The sequence below is a fragment of the Mus pahari genome, chromosome 3, assembly GCF_900095145.1.
Source record: "Mus pahari chromosome 3, PAHARI_EIJ_v1.1, whole genome shotgun sequence".
NCBI lineage: Eukaryota > Metazoa > Chordata > Mammalia > Rodentia > Muridae > Mus > Mus pahari.
Genome location: NC_034592.1, coordinates 77,072,095 through 77,085,638, shown reverse-complemented (window position 1 = coordinate 77,085,638; position 13,544 = coordinate 77,072,095). Strand labels below are relative to the sequence as shown.

Here is a 13,544-nt window from a genome sequence, read left to right as displayed (position 1 = left end):
TCCACCACTGCTTGGTCACACTGCCCCTGCTGTGTTTAATGGCACTTTCAGATCCCTTGTTCATTGGTTGGCTTGTGTCTGAGCTAGGACATGAGCCCCATGAGGCCAGGGTCTCCATCTATCCGCTTACTCCCTGCTTGTACCCCACAGTGTGTGATACACAGTAGGCACTCAGTACGCTTGAAAATAATGAAGGCCACCATGGTTAGTACCAGGGAAGGAGGCCAGCTGAGCTGAGCTGGGTCACATCTCACCCTGTTCTGTTCACAGGTCACTGCAGGGGGACACTGCACTGCCCCAAGGTGAGGCCTCTTCCCCTAAAGCCCTGCCACTTTCCCTGGTCATATGCGGGAGGCTCAGTGGGGGTCAGGGTTCACTATAGCTCACAAGCATAGCCATTGAGTCCCCTGGGATCGCTTTCCCGCACAAGCCCAGCCTTTGGCATACATGCCCCACATTGTTCACACATCAACCCATGCTCAGCCTCTGACCTCAGGGTTGATGGACAGCTCTTCTGTGCAGGTGAAGAACTGATTGAAGCTGCCAAGAGGAATGACTGCTGCAAGGTACTAACTAGTCAAAGCTCGGCCTTGCCTCTGGAGGCCTCACCCAGAGAGGGATTGAGCCCTTGTCATCTGTCATCAGCTGGTCCTCTATGGTGTTGCCCTGTCTAGGTGGCTTCCGACTAAGGGCTACTTAATCCAATTTGCCTGTCCCCTGTCCCTTATACTTGGAAGGGGGTTGGTCTTAAAGGAACTATGGGCTCTGACTTGGTCGGCTGTGTCTTTGGGGGAGTTAGGATGACAAGACTTATGCCTCTAATGACACTCCAAAGACACCTCAGAAAGCCAGGTGTGGTGGCACACACCTTTAATCCAGCGCTCAGAAGGCAGAGGCAGTAGGGTCTCTGTGAGTTTGAGGCCAACCTTGTCTATGTAGTTCAGGACAGTCAAGACTACAGAGAAAGACCAAACAAAGCCTCCGCGTGCCTAGGGAGTAACTTAGGTGAGCCTGGGCCTGGGCCCGTGCCTGTGAAGGGTGGGTCATCTAGCCCTGCTCTATCCTGCCTACTGCCCTTAGCTCCAGGAGCTACACCGAGCAGGAGGTGACCTCATGCACCGCGACCAAAAGAGCCGCACACTCTTGCACCACGCGGTCAGCACTGGCAGTAAGGAAGTGGTCCGCTATCTGCTGGATCATGGTGAGCTGCATTGCTGGGGCTGGGTGGGAGAAAGGGGGAGCCAGGCTCTTAGCACCCCCTTTCCTTTTATCTGCAGCACCTCCAGAGATCCTTGATGCTGTGGAGGAGAAGTGAGTATCTGAGTCACAGGACCCTGGTTCACCTGAAACCACCTTCCTTCAGGCCTAACCATTTGGTCACCCAGAGCCCAAGAACACTTTGTGGCTAGTATTGAGCACCCTTCCCCTCTTGCTAAACTCCTGCCCTTTCTAATGGCTGTTGGGAGACTGCTGGGCAGACCTAGGGATGGAAGTGTCTACAAACAGCCCCTGTTCCCCAGTGGGGAGACCTGTCTCCACCAGGCAGCTGCCCTGGGTCAGCGCACCATCTGCCACTACATTGTGGAAGCCGGGGCCTCCCTCATGAAGACAGATCAGCAGGTGAGTTGCTTGGCAGAGCACAACCCCATCCTTTCCCAGACTTGGGGGCAGGGCTAGGGAATTGTAAGCTCTTCGGCACCAACACAGTCCAGACCCTGAGAAACCTGAGCCAGCAGGGGGAAACCTTGTGACCTCTGAGGATACCCTCCCCCTCTGGCTCGGTAGAAGAGCCCCTGCACTTTCCTAAGGCCCTGGGGGCCCTTCCACCCTTTTCCAGGGCGACACTCCCCGGCAGCGAGCTGAGAAGGCTCAAGACACAGAGCTAGCTGCCTACCTGGAGAACAGACAGCATTACCAGATGATCCAGCGTGAGGACCAGGAGACGGCTGTGTAGTTAAGGGGACCATGGATCGATGAGGGACACTACCAGAGGACTCAAGCTCTCCTTGCCCATCTCACTGCCACATTCCTGTCAGATGGCTATGGGGGGACCCTGCCACAGGGAAGGAGCCCCGTGCCACCCCCTGAGAAGCTGTTCAGATCTAGGGCTGGACTCTAAGGAGCTGGATTCTCACCTGTCCCTGGTTTCATGGGGAACAGGAAACAGGCTGGGCTGGCTGGGTCCCTCCCTTCAGGGCAGCCTCCTGCTCACCACAGCAGACGGAAGGGCTGGACAGAGCTCAGCATCGATATCAGGGAGGCCTGCTCAGGAGCTCTCTGGAGGGTTCTGGGTACCTAGCCCTCCTCTCTGGTCCACCCACCCTGGGCATCCCAGAAACCCAAGAGCCTGCTGTGTTCACCTGCCCGCTGCCCTGCTTGGCACCTACCCTGGTCTTCCTCCTCATGTATCCAGTCATTTCATTTCGGACTGTATGGCCTGGGGTGGGGGTGGGGCTCCCACGGTGACTTGTTTACAGCTGGGTGTGACTCAGTAAAGTGAATTTTTTTTCCTTTCTTGTTTTCTTTTTTTCTTGTCGTGGGGACTCTCGTGAGCAATGGTGTGTGCTGGGTAATCCTTGGGGTGGGGGAAATGGCCACCAACATCTCAGACCACATCGGGAATCCTTAACTGAGATGGGTCTGCCCGGATCCTGACCTCTGCCTAGGGCCTTAGGCTCCCAGGGCCAGGGGCGGAGCTGATTTCCCCTGCTTCCCGCTCCTGCTGGGATGATAACAATGAAAGTAAAAGAGGTGGGGCGGGGGCCAGGCGTGGGTCCTTTGGTCTTTTGGCCCTGTGCCCTGGAGCAGTCCCCTCCCCCTGGCTTGTACTGGGGGATCTGCTTGAGGTGAGCCTGAGGCCCCAGGGTCAGGGTGGGCGGTTAACACCTCGGGCGAAGCCCGTCTGGAACTTCTCAGACAGCTCTCAGCGACAAGATTTACCAAACTCATTTCTATGTGTTCCCCATCCCCCCCAACGCCCTTCCCTCCTCCTCTTCCTCCTCCTCCTCCAAACCTGCACTAGAAAAAGGATCTCGAGCCTTGCTCACCCGGAGCCATCTGAGGTCCCAGGTACCCAGCTTCCTGCCACATCAGAGTCCCCCCTTGCTCTCTGAGTGAACTGATTAAAAAAAAAAAAAAAAAAACAAGCCGGAGGTGAGCCCGGCCTCGAAGGGAAGGTTCGTGGGTGCGGTGGCCGCCCCGAGCCTGTGACACCAGGACGTACTCTGGGGCCCGCGGTGGGCAAGCAAAGTGGTGACCTGAGAGCTGACAGGCCCAGACCAGGGGAAGGGGAGGAGATAGAGAGCTGGGGCTGCTACGAGGGGACCTGAGCCAGGAGCGCAGTGGTAAAAGCGAGCTCCAGAGATCAGAGGTGAGAGGCACAGGCGCGCGGGAGTCCCGGCTCGGCTCGACGAGGGGCGGGAGTGGAGGCGGGGACTTGGGGGTCTGGGGAGGTGCGGGTTTGAGGGGAGGGGGCGGGGCGGGTCCTTCCATGGGGTGGGGGGAGGGGCGGGGGCCCATGTGACCGGCTCAGACCGGTTCTGGAGACAAAAGGGGCCTTAGCGGCCTTAGCGGGACAGGCCGGAGCGGGAGGGAGCGAAGTGTCGAGCCGGCAGTGAGCGAGTGAGCACACGCAGTGGCTGTGGCCCCAGTCCCTTCAAGCGGCTGCTGCCACCAAGGGGACTGAGGTGGGGGTGGGGGTATGCTGAGACATCGGTTCCAAGTCCTCCCTCCGTCTCCCCCTTGTCGGTCCGACGTTTTGGGCCTGGAAAGTGGGACAAGTCAATCAAGGGTGGGAGGTCCCTCCCGCGGTTCTAACGGAGAAGGGACTAGGCGAGAAACTCTAACCCGGGTTTTCCCCCCAGGATGCAGCACCGAGGCTTCTTCCTTCTCGCCCTTCTTGCCCTCTTGGCGGTCACGTCTGCAGTGGCCAAAAAAAAAGGTGATGGGGTAGGGTGGGCTCGGGAGTAAAAGAAATCTGGGGTGGGCAGGTGAGGCCGTGTGACCTAGGTGGTGGTCCGGCACGCCACGTCCTTAACTTTGTTCCTTGTGCCCTGTAGAGAAGGTGAAGAAGGGCAGCGAGTGTTCGGAGTGGACCTGGGGGCCCTGCACCCCCAGCAGCAAGGACTGCGGCATGGGTTTCCGCGAGGGTACCTGTGGGGCCCAGACCCAGCGCGTCCATTGCAAGGTGCCCTGCAACTGGAAGAAGGAATTTGGAGGTGAGGTGGCGCGCGGGAGGAGGGCGGGAAGGCAGAGGGTATGTCCTTATAAACCGGAGGCAGGGAGGACAGCCACAACCCTCCTGTCTCTCACGGTGGGGCCACTCTTCCACCAGCCGACTGCAAATACAAGTTTGAGAGCTGGGGGGCGTGTGATGGGAGCACTGGCACCAAAGCCCGCCAAGGGACCCTGAAGAAGGCGCGGTACAATGCCCAGTGCCAGGAGACCATCCGCGTGACCAAGCCCTGCACCTCCAAGACCAAGTCAAAAACCAAAGGTCAGTGAATATGGTGGGTTGTGGACCAGGCTACTCCATTCTGTCTCTGCAGAGACAGTTAGGAATAGGCAGGTACTTGAGGGCCACTCTCAGGAGATGCTAAACCCTCTGCCCAAGTAGGAACTAGTCTTTCTGTTGGATCATGCGATCTGGGTTCCTGGAAAAGGCTTGTCTTTGTCGACTGAGGAAGGTGGGGTGGGATCAGGGAGGAGTTAACTCTGCTCTTAAAACTATAGGAAGGCTGTCCCAAAGGGACATACTGCTACCTGACTCCCAACAGCTATTGAGGCCAGCAGGGCAGAGGTGACTGCCCATTTCCCCGGTGAGGAACTTGGACGTACTCTGATCCTAGATGAAAATAGAAAGTTGAAAGTCAGGCTTGGTAGCTCGTGCCTGTAAAAAGCAGCACTTCAGGACTGAGGCAGTAACGCTGCCATGAGTTCAAGGTTATAGACTGAGACTTGAGAGTCTGTCTTTAACATGGGGGGGTTGCAGACGGGGGTTAAAAAGTTGAAGGAATAAAGAAAGGCTTCGTTCGTGTCACATGGCTGCCCTTTCCCACCACTTCCAGGTGAACTGGTCAGTCACCACTAGGGGGCAGGATTTTCTCTCCTTGATGGACTTGTCTGCGTTGTCTGGTAAGTCTGAGCTAGGTCACCCACCGCACTAATGCATTTCGTTATTGTTTTCCAGCCAAGAAAGGAAAAGGAAAGGACTAAGTCAGGAGGCCAGACAGCCTCTGGCCTTGCCGGGAGCCTGAACGGAGCCCTCTTCTCCCACAGGCCCAAGATATAACCCACCAGTGCCTTTTGTCTTCCTGTCAGCTCTGTCAATCACGCCTGCCCCCTCACGCCCACACCAAGTGCCCAAAGTGGGGAGGGACATGGGATTCGGGAAAGTGAGCCTCCCCATACCCCCTTTTGTTCTCCCCACCCTGATACCTGTTATTAAGAAATGAATAAAATAAACTCACTTTTTTTCCAATAAAAGCTTCTTTTTTAATATATAAAAGCCCCTTCCCAGGGAGTTTGCCATGGAGCTCTGTGTGGGGGGGGGGGGAGGATGGGGAAAGATGAACTGAGGGGAGCTGAGGGCTATGCAGGAAGTGCTCCCTACAGCTCGTGGAAAAGAGCAGAACATTTACAAAAGTGTCTCCCAGGGCCCCCTTGGGTGTCATCCTTCCCAGGGACCCACAGGGCTGGGGTTAGGGAAGGGGACCTAGGTGACTCACTTGAACTCTATCCCAGCTAGTCAAGAGTCTCTGGTCCAGGCTACCGCCAGTCTGGAATTTTCTCATTGGGGATCGATGAGGGTGCTTGCTTGTGTCATCCTCCACTGAAGGCTATATGGATCGCCAAGTTCCCCACCACCACCTTTCCCCCCTTGGACCCATACCTCCCTCCGTGCAGAGGTAGAGAGGAACACTGCCCACTGCTGTCCATTTGATGTGTGACCTGGGGGGGGGGTAGGCTCTTAACAATTTGACAGTAAGGTCCACCACTAATTGACTCAGTCCCCTGGAGTCTGTATCTTAGCTTAGCATGGCCTCCCAGTTGCCCCATCCAGATGACTGCTGGCCAGGGGAGTGCCAAAGGGCTTGGCTTCCCACCCAGAGCCTGGCTGAGCAACAGTGGCAGGGAAGTCCCTCACCTTGGAGTGGGACTTGGGGGCAGGGGAAGGGCTGAGCCTACATGCAAGGGGGGGGGGGAGGACGCAAGAAGGCGGAAAGCACCGATTACAGCACAACGGGGGACCCCACCCTTGCAAGCCTGGCTCCTTTTGCTCCTCTCAAGATGCTCCCGGGCTCTGCTCTATTCATCCACCTCCACCGATGGTTGGCTTTGAAAGAGCCGCTGCCCACTCCAGCCATCGTCCCCCATCTTCCTGAGGCAAGGTAAGATATGGGCCAGGTGGTGCCAGTTCAGACCGTCCCTGGACTAAGCCTCCTAGGCTTCAGTAGAGATCTGCTCTCCCATCCCAGCGGGAGCCTCTTGTACCTCATGGTGTCTGGGAGACCTGTTCTCTTCAGCAGATGCGAACTCAGAGTGGGGCCGCCTACTCTCTCCTCCACAGCCGGTGAGCCATGTGGTTCCCCGGTACACACTCATGACACCAGCACCTCCTAGGGCACCTGCCGGTCTACCTGGCTGTGCCGATGTTCCGATACTGGCACAGCAAAAGGTGCCGGAAGGTCTTTTTGAAAGTGGCATTGCAGAGTGCATAGCAGGCAGGGTTGATCGTGCTGTTGACGTAGCAGAGCCAGTAGCCGATGGACCACACCCTGTCGGGGATACAGCTCTGGCAAAAGGTGTTCACCAGGACCATGACATTGTAGGGTGTCCAGGTGAGGATGAAGGCCAGCAGAATGGCAAAGATTGTCCGAGTCACTTTGCGCTCCCGGGCAGCCATCTGCCGCTTCTTGCGCACCTGGTTACGAGCAATGCTGGCAAACTTTCGGGCCACATTGGCTGCTGGGCGCATACCAGCTGGCGTGGCAGGTACGATCTCGATGGCCGTCACACATTCACTGCCTGTCTGCTTTGTCACAATTTGAATCTTGGACCACTTGGAGGCTGGGTTGAGGGTTCGTGGCTGCAGGGTAGGGGCGGGCAGCGCTGGTGTAGTGGTGGCCTCTGTGGTGGACAGCTCTGTGGGTGGCCGTTCCTTGGTGTTCTGGGTGGCACTGCCCGAGCTGGACTCATTGGAAGTGTCCTTGTCAGGCACTGGGCGTGGAGGCGGGGGCAGGGCTGGCGGAGGAGCCTCTTCTAGCTTCCCATTGCGCAGTTCCTCTCGAGAAGCGCCCCCTGGTGGAGGTTTCTTAATGCTCGGCTTCATCAGAGGGCTCTTGAGGAAAGCCAGAGTCTTGGCCTTCTTCTCCTTGGGGCCCTCGGGTCGATGCTTGTGAACGCGGCTGCGGCTCGCCAGCGAGATGTGAATATACAGCACCGTCATGATGACCACAGGCAGGTAGAAGGCAGCAATGGCTGTGCCAAAGGTCACCGCCGGGTTGGACAAGAACTGGATGAAGCACTGGTTATCGGGCACTGTCCTCTTGCCCACCACAAACTGCCAGAACAAGATGGCAGGGGCCCAGAGCACAAAGGACAAGACCCAGGCGGCTGCAATCATGAGGCCAGCCATCTTAGTAGTGCGGCGGGCGGGGTAGGTGAGGGGCTTGGTGACGCAGAAGTAGCGGTCAAAACTGATGATGAGAAGGTTCATGACAGAGGCATTGCTCACCACATAGTCCAGGGCCAGCCACAGGTCACAGACCACGGCACCCAGGGGCCAGTAGCCCTTGATGATGTATAAGGTGTAGAGGTTCATAGAGAACGCCCCTATGATGAGATCTGCACAGGCCAGGCTGAACAGGAAGTAGTTGTTGACCGTCTGCAACTGCCTGTTGACCTTGATGGACAGCATCACCAGGATGTTACCCACCACAGTCACCAGGCTCAGGGAACCAGTCACTGTCGCAATGAACACCATCTCCACTGTCTCCAGGTGGTTGTGGGCTGTTGTGACCAGGCGCACAGACTGATTGGCTGAGCTGCCATTGACAGGTGTGAAGTTCGCCATGCTGAACCCAACTGGAGACAGGTGGGCAGCGGCTGGAGGAGGAAGGAGACAGCACAGGAGTGAATGGTGGAAGAGGAAGGGGGAGGGAGGAGGGGTCATGCACCGTGGCTGGAGGAACTTCATCCAGGAAAGTGTCAGGGCCCTCTGTGCCAACCATTCCCAAGTTCTCAGTTGTCTAACGTTTACTGAACTCTTCCTCAGCCAAGCACTGTAATCAGTTCAGGGCTGAGATTATAGAAGTGAGTGAACACACATGGTCCCCATCTCAGAATGGATCATCTAGTTTGGGGGAAAACAGAAACACGTGTGTGTGTGGGGGGGGTCTGCTGTAAAAAAGATGGTGAAGGGAAGGCTGAGAGAGAAGACAGGAGAGGACTTGGAGCTTGCTGGCTGATCACAGGCCTTACCCAGAAGATGACGCAGATGAGGGCAAGGAGGAAACCTGGTGGGAGGGAAGGCAAGGAGATATGGCAAAGGCCCAGAGACAGAGCTCAGGAAAGCGAGGGGTGGCATGAGGAATGGCCCCAAGGACTAGAAGACAGGCAGCGGGGACAAATGTCTAGTGGTTTGCCTACTCAGGCCTGTCACTTCCCAACCTCTGCTTTTTGGGTTACTGAAGGTTGTAGCCAAGGCTATACACATGGCAGACATGTGCCACACACGTGTACCGCTAAGCTACATCTGCAGCCCCACTTGCTCATCTCTTTTCTTTCTTCTTTCTTCCTTTTTTTTGTTTTTTTTTTTTTTTGTTTTTGTTTTTGAAAGAAGGTCTTACTCTGTAGACCAGGCTGATCTCAAAGTCACAGACCTTGATCTGCCTGCCTCTGCCTCTAGAGGACCAGAGCTGCAGGTATGCTCCGCCATATCCAGCCACTTGGACATTTCTTAACCAATCGTGGCCAAGGGAGTTTTGTTCTCCTGTTCCTACACTGCTGTCGCTGTCATCGTCACCATCATCATCATCATCATCATCATCATCATCATCATCATCGCAGCCAGCATAGATTGTCTACTGAGTTCCTGCACTCTGTGTTTCCTCACAACCGAAGGCAGATATATTGAGGAAACAGGCTCAGGGGTGTTAAATAAGGTTCCACATTTCCTTGACATCCTGTGGCTGCTCCAGTGCATTTGGGAGCAAGGAGAGCAGTCAAGAAAGACACAGGACCTTATGGTTCTAAGAGCTAGGGAGGTCACACTAGTGACCAGAGGAGGTGAGGTGGGAGCTGGGACACCTGAAAGAGGAAGAATAGGAAAGGGAATAGTGAGGTGGCTCAGGAAGTCCAGCTTTGCCTGCCCAGCCCAGTCCCAGGGGTGAAGAACGGACAGAGTGGGGGCTGTTAGATCCCCAGCAAAGAAATCAGAAGCCTGAAAGACATAGCAGCTGAAGACAGGTCTATCTGATTTCCCAGGAACTAAGGACAAGCTCGCTCATGGAGCCAAAAGATGAGGGAATTACCCCAGAGGGAACCTGCAGCCAGCCTGAGAGTTCACATCCCACACAGAGAATGACCCGGCTAAGGTCCAACAGAGCCCCTCCCCAGAGTTTGCCTTCCCTCCCACCAGGCTCCCTTCATCTCTCCTCCTCCCCTTCCTCTTCCATACATGTGAGGGAGGCCCACGCCCAGCACGCTGTGCCAGGGCAGCCGTTCAGCCCAGCCTCCTTCACACCCGCCAACACAGAAGCATTCCACATACGCACAAAGGCACCATCTCAGCCACAGGCAGGTCGTATACGCAGTTCTGTGCGTCTGTGTGTGCATGCACGCCTGTGTGTGTGTAAGAGGAAGAGGGTGCAGCAGCCAGCTGTGGAGGAACAGGCACCAAGTTTGCTGCTTGGGTTCAATAGAAGGCCAGCAAGGTCTAGCTGTACAGCCCGAGGAGAACCATTGGCCCTCTGAGAACTAGTTCTGTCATTTACAAAATAGAGGATCTTGTCCCACTTCGGCCTTTGAACAGCCAGGGGGAACCCCTTAGCACCTCAGCTTGCTCTCCAACTGGAAATGGCACCGGCCGAGCTTGGGTCCAGCTCTTCAGCTCCAGCACAACAGACACAAGAGATTGCCTTCTGGCTTCAAAGTTAAATCCACTGGTCAAAGGAAGACGGAGGAAGGGGGGTAGTGACACTCCAAGGTCACCCAAGGAGTCAAGGGCAAAAGACAGATCAGTTCTTTCAAGAGACTCCACAATGGTAGTCAGCTCCAAAATGGAGCCTTAAGCCTTAGAGCCTGGAGAGTGGCATCAAGCATAGAGGCTACTCTCCCCCCACAAGTACCCACTGGCAGGGACAGGGGCAAGCATAGAGGCTACTATTCCCCCCCCCCCAAGTACCCACTGGCAGGGACAGGGGCAAGCATAGAGGCTACTCCCCCCCCCAAGTACCCACTGGCAGGAACAGGGGCAAGCATAGAGGCTACTCTCCCCCCCCAAGTACCCACTGGCAGGGACAGGGGCAAGCATAGAGGCTACTCTCCCCCCCCAAGTACCCACTGGCAGGGACAGGGGCAAGCATAGAGGCTACTCTCCCCCCACCCCAAGTACCCACTGGCAGGGACAGGGGCAAGCATAGAGNAAGCCAGTAGGGGAGTCATTAGCACGTACCAAGGAAACCCTCACTTTAGTCTCTCAGGATCAGAAAACAGCCAGCTAGCCAGCAGCCAGCAGGATAAGAAGATGAGGGTGGGGAGGTGGGGGGCAAGATGTGTGAGCTAGGAAAAATACACTCTCTCTTGTTTATTGAGTCAGAAGCCCCTCAAAGTTTACTGCCTATAGCATCCAGAAAAGGTAAGTACTATTGGTAACCTTATCTTACAGATATAAAAGTCCTCTTACCGAAGGGCACCATGATAATGAACTTGATGAAATTCATCCAGTTTGTAAGAAGGGGAGGATCTGGGACACTTTATCTCCAAGGTATTCCCCAAGCCACACAGGATAGAAGCTCCCCAAGATGTATCTTAGATGTGGAATCCTCACATTCCAGCTCCCTCACTTGGGTTTGACCTTTTGTCCTCCTGGGACCAAGAAACAGCTTTGACAAGTAAATGACCAGATGAATGGTGGGTGGTTTGGTCTTCCCGGAGCCTCGACAGATGCAGACTGGATAAAATTCAGTTTTCTCAACTTGGTCCCAGTTTTCTAGACTTCTCTGATAGTCTCTCAGATGTTCAGACCGCAGCACCTTCAGGCACAATTCTCTGCTCCCCCTCCCCCCAAATCCCGCCCATCTAGAATCCGAGAAGGCAAGCAGCCATCACTCTGGTCTGTGCGCACCGCTAGATGGCAATGTCAGTCCCCGGTGCCAGCTCCGGACCCCGAGCCGGAGGTTCAGCACGTCAAGTCCCAGTGTAAACCGCAAATACAGAAAAGCGTCAGGGCAGGGCTTCTCTCACAAAGGAGCAAAGGGAGGGAGATAGCGTCTGTCGTCGTGGTCCCAGGCTGCCACAAAGGTTCCTTAGGTTCGGCCAGGGTTTCGAGGATGAAAAACTTTAGGGCGTCGGGATTCCACCCGCACCCCGGAAGGCACCCATCAAGGAACGTGTAGGTGGGAAAACGAGTGCGAGTTGTGTTTGTGTGTGGCTACTCATGAGCTCGAGTAGACACTAGTAGCTGCTTGCATGTGCCAGTGTGCGCCCCGCCACGCCTGGATACCGGTGCGCCTTTGAACGTGTGAGCATGCCAGCGCCATGTATACACGTGCGTGTGCATGTGTGTGCGTATCTGGCCATAGAGCTTGGGTGGCCGTAACCGCGAACTTGTGTGCGGGAGCGAATGACCAGTTCCCATGGCGGGAACCACCGGCAAGCGCCCGGTCTGTGGGTGGGGAAAGGATTGAGAAAGGAGCAAAAATTGGACTGCGAAGAAACCCTGACTTTGGAACCATTATCGTAGTGGCCCCGGGCACCTGGTCCTAACTGCATTGTCAAGAATGGAGAGCGTGCAGTCCCAGCCATGGGCTGACTTCAGTAGAGAAGCCTCTGCGATAGTCGACGAATCGAGCCGTGAGGGTCACCAAGCTCAGTTTGATGTGCCCTACGCATTGAGGGCAGGGAGGGATAGAGTCTCCAAACGGGGAGCCCAGTCGAGGCCTGGGTCAGGAGGGTACAATTATTCTTCACTCTTCAACCCGCACCCTCTGGAGAGGCCCTGTCTAGTTCTGTCAGTCAAAATAGGCACCGAGTTCCCAAGCTGTGGGCTCAGGTCTATCTCAAAGGCCATCTCCGGGCTTACCCTTGGGCCCATCTCCCGGCTCCATCTCGTCTGGGTCCTGGTCGAAAGGGCCAAGGTTCTCGGATGCCCCGCCCTCCCATCAACCCCCAGGCACGCAGTTCCTGTAGTCTCTGGGCGTGGGCAATGTGCTTCCTCGGGTCCTCGAGCCCCTACCCCTTCTGGGGACAAGACGGGAAAGGGTGCTCTGGGCGCCCGTGGGGTGGCCCGTGGGGTAGATTTTCGATTATTAAGTGATCACTTTAGGAAAGCTATGGTCCCCAGTACTGTTCTGAGGCCGAGAGAAGCCTCTGTACTTAAGGGGAAGAGAGAGGGGTGCTGGATATTGGGCCAAATCATTGTGCCTAACACTTCCTCTAAGAGCTAGGAGGGTGGAGGGCTGGGAGATGTATCTCCCCGGATGAGTAAAAGAGAGGGTACTCCTGGAGAGGGGGAAGGGAAACAGGAGAGAACAGGGGTGTTTTCCGTCGGGGCTCAAGGTCGCGGACAGAGGACTCCAACGGGCTAGAGCGTACTGGAGGCTCCCGGTGGGCCAAGGTGGGAACGGAGGGCAGGGAGACGGGCGGGAAACAGGCGCTTTGGGGCTTCATCTTCCGGCGCCTTGAAGAAGAGCCAACGGGAGGGAGTGAGGGAGTGTGGGTCCTGACCCGACGGCTGCTCTGCTTCGGGGTTGGGCTGTGGGCTGGGACTATTCCTCCCCTAGCCTTCTCAGTGATCACCAATCCCTAGAGGCTTACCTGGAGAAACCTTTTAGAGACCTGGGGTCCTTCTTCCAGAGGGGTGCCCCATCCCTGAGCTCTCCGCCCCTTCCGCACCGCGCTTGCCTTTCAAAGGGGTCTGGGACCCCGTTCCAGCCAGACCCACTTCTGGAGCCCTTAAGAGGGTCCCAGAACCCTACATCCTCGTCTTGCATAGGAGCCCCCCGCCCCCGCGATTGCGCGGAGTTACTCACCCGCTGCTTCTGTCTTGCTCCGCTGGCGCCGGACAGACGGCGGAACTAGCCAGAGGCCCTGCGAGTCGGCGGGGTGGGCGACTGGGCTGGGGGCCGGGGGCGGGGACAGGGTGCCAAGGGGCGGCCCCTGCTTCGCCTGCAGCTCCCGGCGCTGTGGCTCCGACTCGCGCTCACGCTCGCACTTTTCCCCGAGCCTCGTGATGTCACAGGGAAGCAGCCAATCGTGGTGGGGACGCACCGCCCGCCCGGGGCCGGTCACCCAGCGGCGACGCGCGGGGGTCACCACCTGAA

General features: G+C 56.5%; 3 protein-coding genes across 8 annotated transcripts in view; 2 read left to right on the top strand and 1 right to left on the bottom strand.

The window, feature by feature from the left end:
• The window catches only part of Dgkz (diacylglycerol kinase zeta), a 42,489-nt gene extending 39,975 nt beyond the window's left edge, over positions 1-2,514 (top strand). For all 5 annotated transcript variants that reach the window (XM_021194438.2, XM_029535967.1, XM_021194441.2 and 2 more), the window contains 6 exons: positions 271-302; positions 523-566; positions 1,081-1,201; positions 1,278-1,311; positions 1,521-1,620; positions 1,838-2,514. In XM_021194438.2, the coding sequence (XP_021050097.1) occupies positions 271-302; positions 523-566; positions 1,081-1,201; positions 1,278-1,311; positions 1,521-1,620; positions 1,838-1,954 (448 nt within the window). In that variant the 3' untranslated portion in view covers positions 1,955-2,514. The remainder of the gene's footprint in view (positions 1-270; positions 303-522; positions 567-1,080; positions 1,202-1,277; positions 1,312-1,520; positions 1,621-1,837) is intronic.
• A 932-nt stretch (positions 2,515-3,446) lies between these two features.
• On the top strand, positions 3,447-5,484 carry Mdk (midkine). Of its 2 annotated transcripts, none has more exons than XM_021194445.1 (5): positions 3,447-3,621; positions 3,864-3,940; positions 4,059-4,217; positions 4,334-4,495; positions 5,189-5,484. In XM_021194445.1, exons 2-5 carry the CDS (start codon positions 3,865-3,867, stop codon positions 5,212-5,214), a joined length of 423 nt encoding a protein of 140 aa, XP_021050104.1. In that variant the 5' UTR covers positions 3,447-3,621; position 3,864; the 3' UTR covers positions 5,215-5,484. The 2 variants fall into 2 exon arrangements, with proteins under 2 accessions (XP_021050104.1, XP_021050105.1); XM_021194446.1 differs by having other exon boundaries at positions 3,619-3,779.
• A 53-nt stretch (positions 5,485-5,537) lies between these two features.
• On the bottom strand, positions 5,538-13,312 carry Chrm4 (cholinergic receptor muscarinic 4). The gene is made up of 2 exons (XM_021194444.2): positions 13,254-13,312; positions 5,538-8,106 (listed from the first exon to the last, which is right to left on the bottom strand). The coding sequence occupies exon 2, from the start codon at positions 8,072-8,074 to the stop codon at positions 6,635-6,637; it is 1,440 nt and encodes a 479-aa protein (XP_021050103.1). The 5' UTR covers positions 8,075-8,106; positions 13,254-13,312; the 3' UTR covers positions 5,538-6,634.
• Between the last annotated feature and the right edge of the window lie 232 nt (positions 13,313-13,544).

What these genes read in the sequence shown, in the direction of transcription:
- Chrm4 (XM_021194444.2), bottom strand. Translation starts at nt 8,074, where the DNA reads ATGGCGAACTTCACACCTGTCAATGGCAGCTCAGCCAATCAGTCTGTG.
- Mdk (XM_021194445.1), top strand. Translation starts at nt 3,865, where the DNA reads ATGCAGCACCGAGGCTTCTTCCTTCTCGCCCTTCTTGCCCTCTTGGCG. An exon ending in TGCAGTGGCCAAAAAAAAAG is followed by an intron (nt 3,941 to 4,058) that starts GTGATGGGGTAG and finishes TGTGCCCTGTAG; the next exon opens with AGAAGGTGAAGAAGGGCAGC. An exon ending in CTGGAAGAAGGAATTTGGAG is followed by an intron (nt 4,218 to 4,333) that starts GTGAGGTGGCGC and finishes CTCTTCCACCAG; the next exon opens with CCGACTGCAAATACAAGTTT.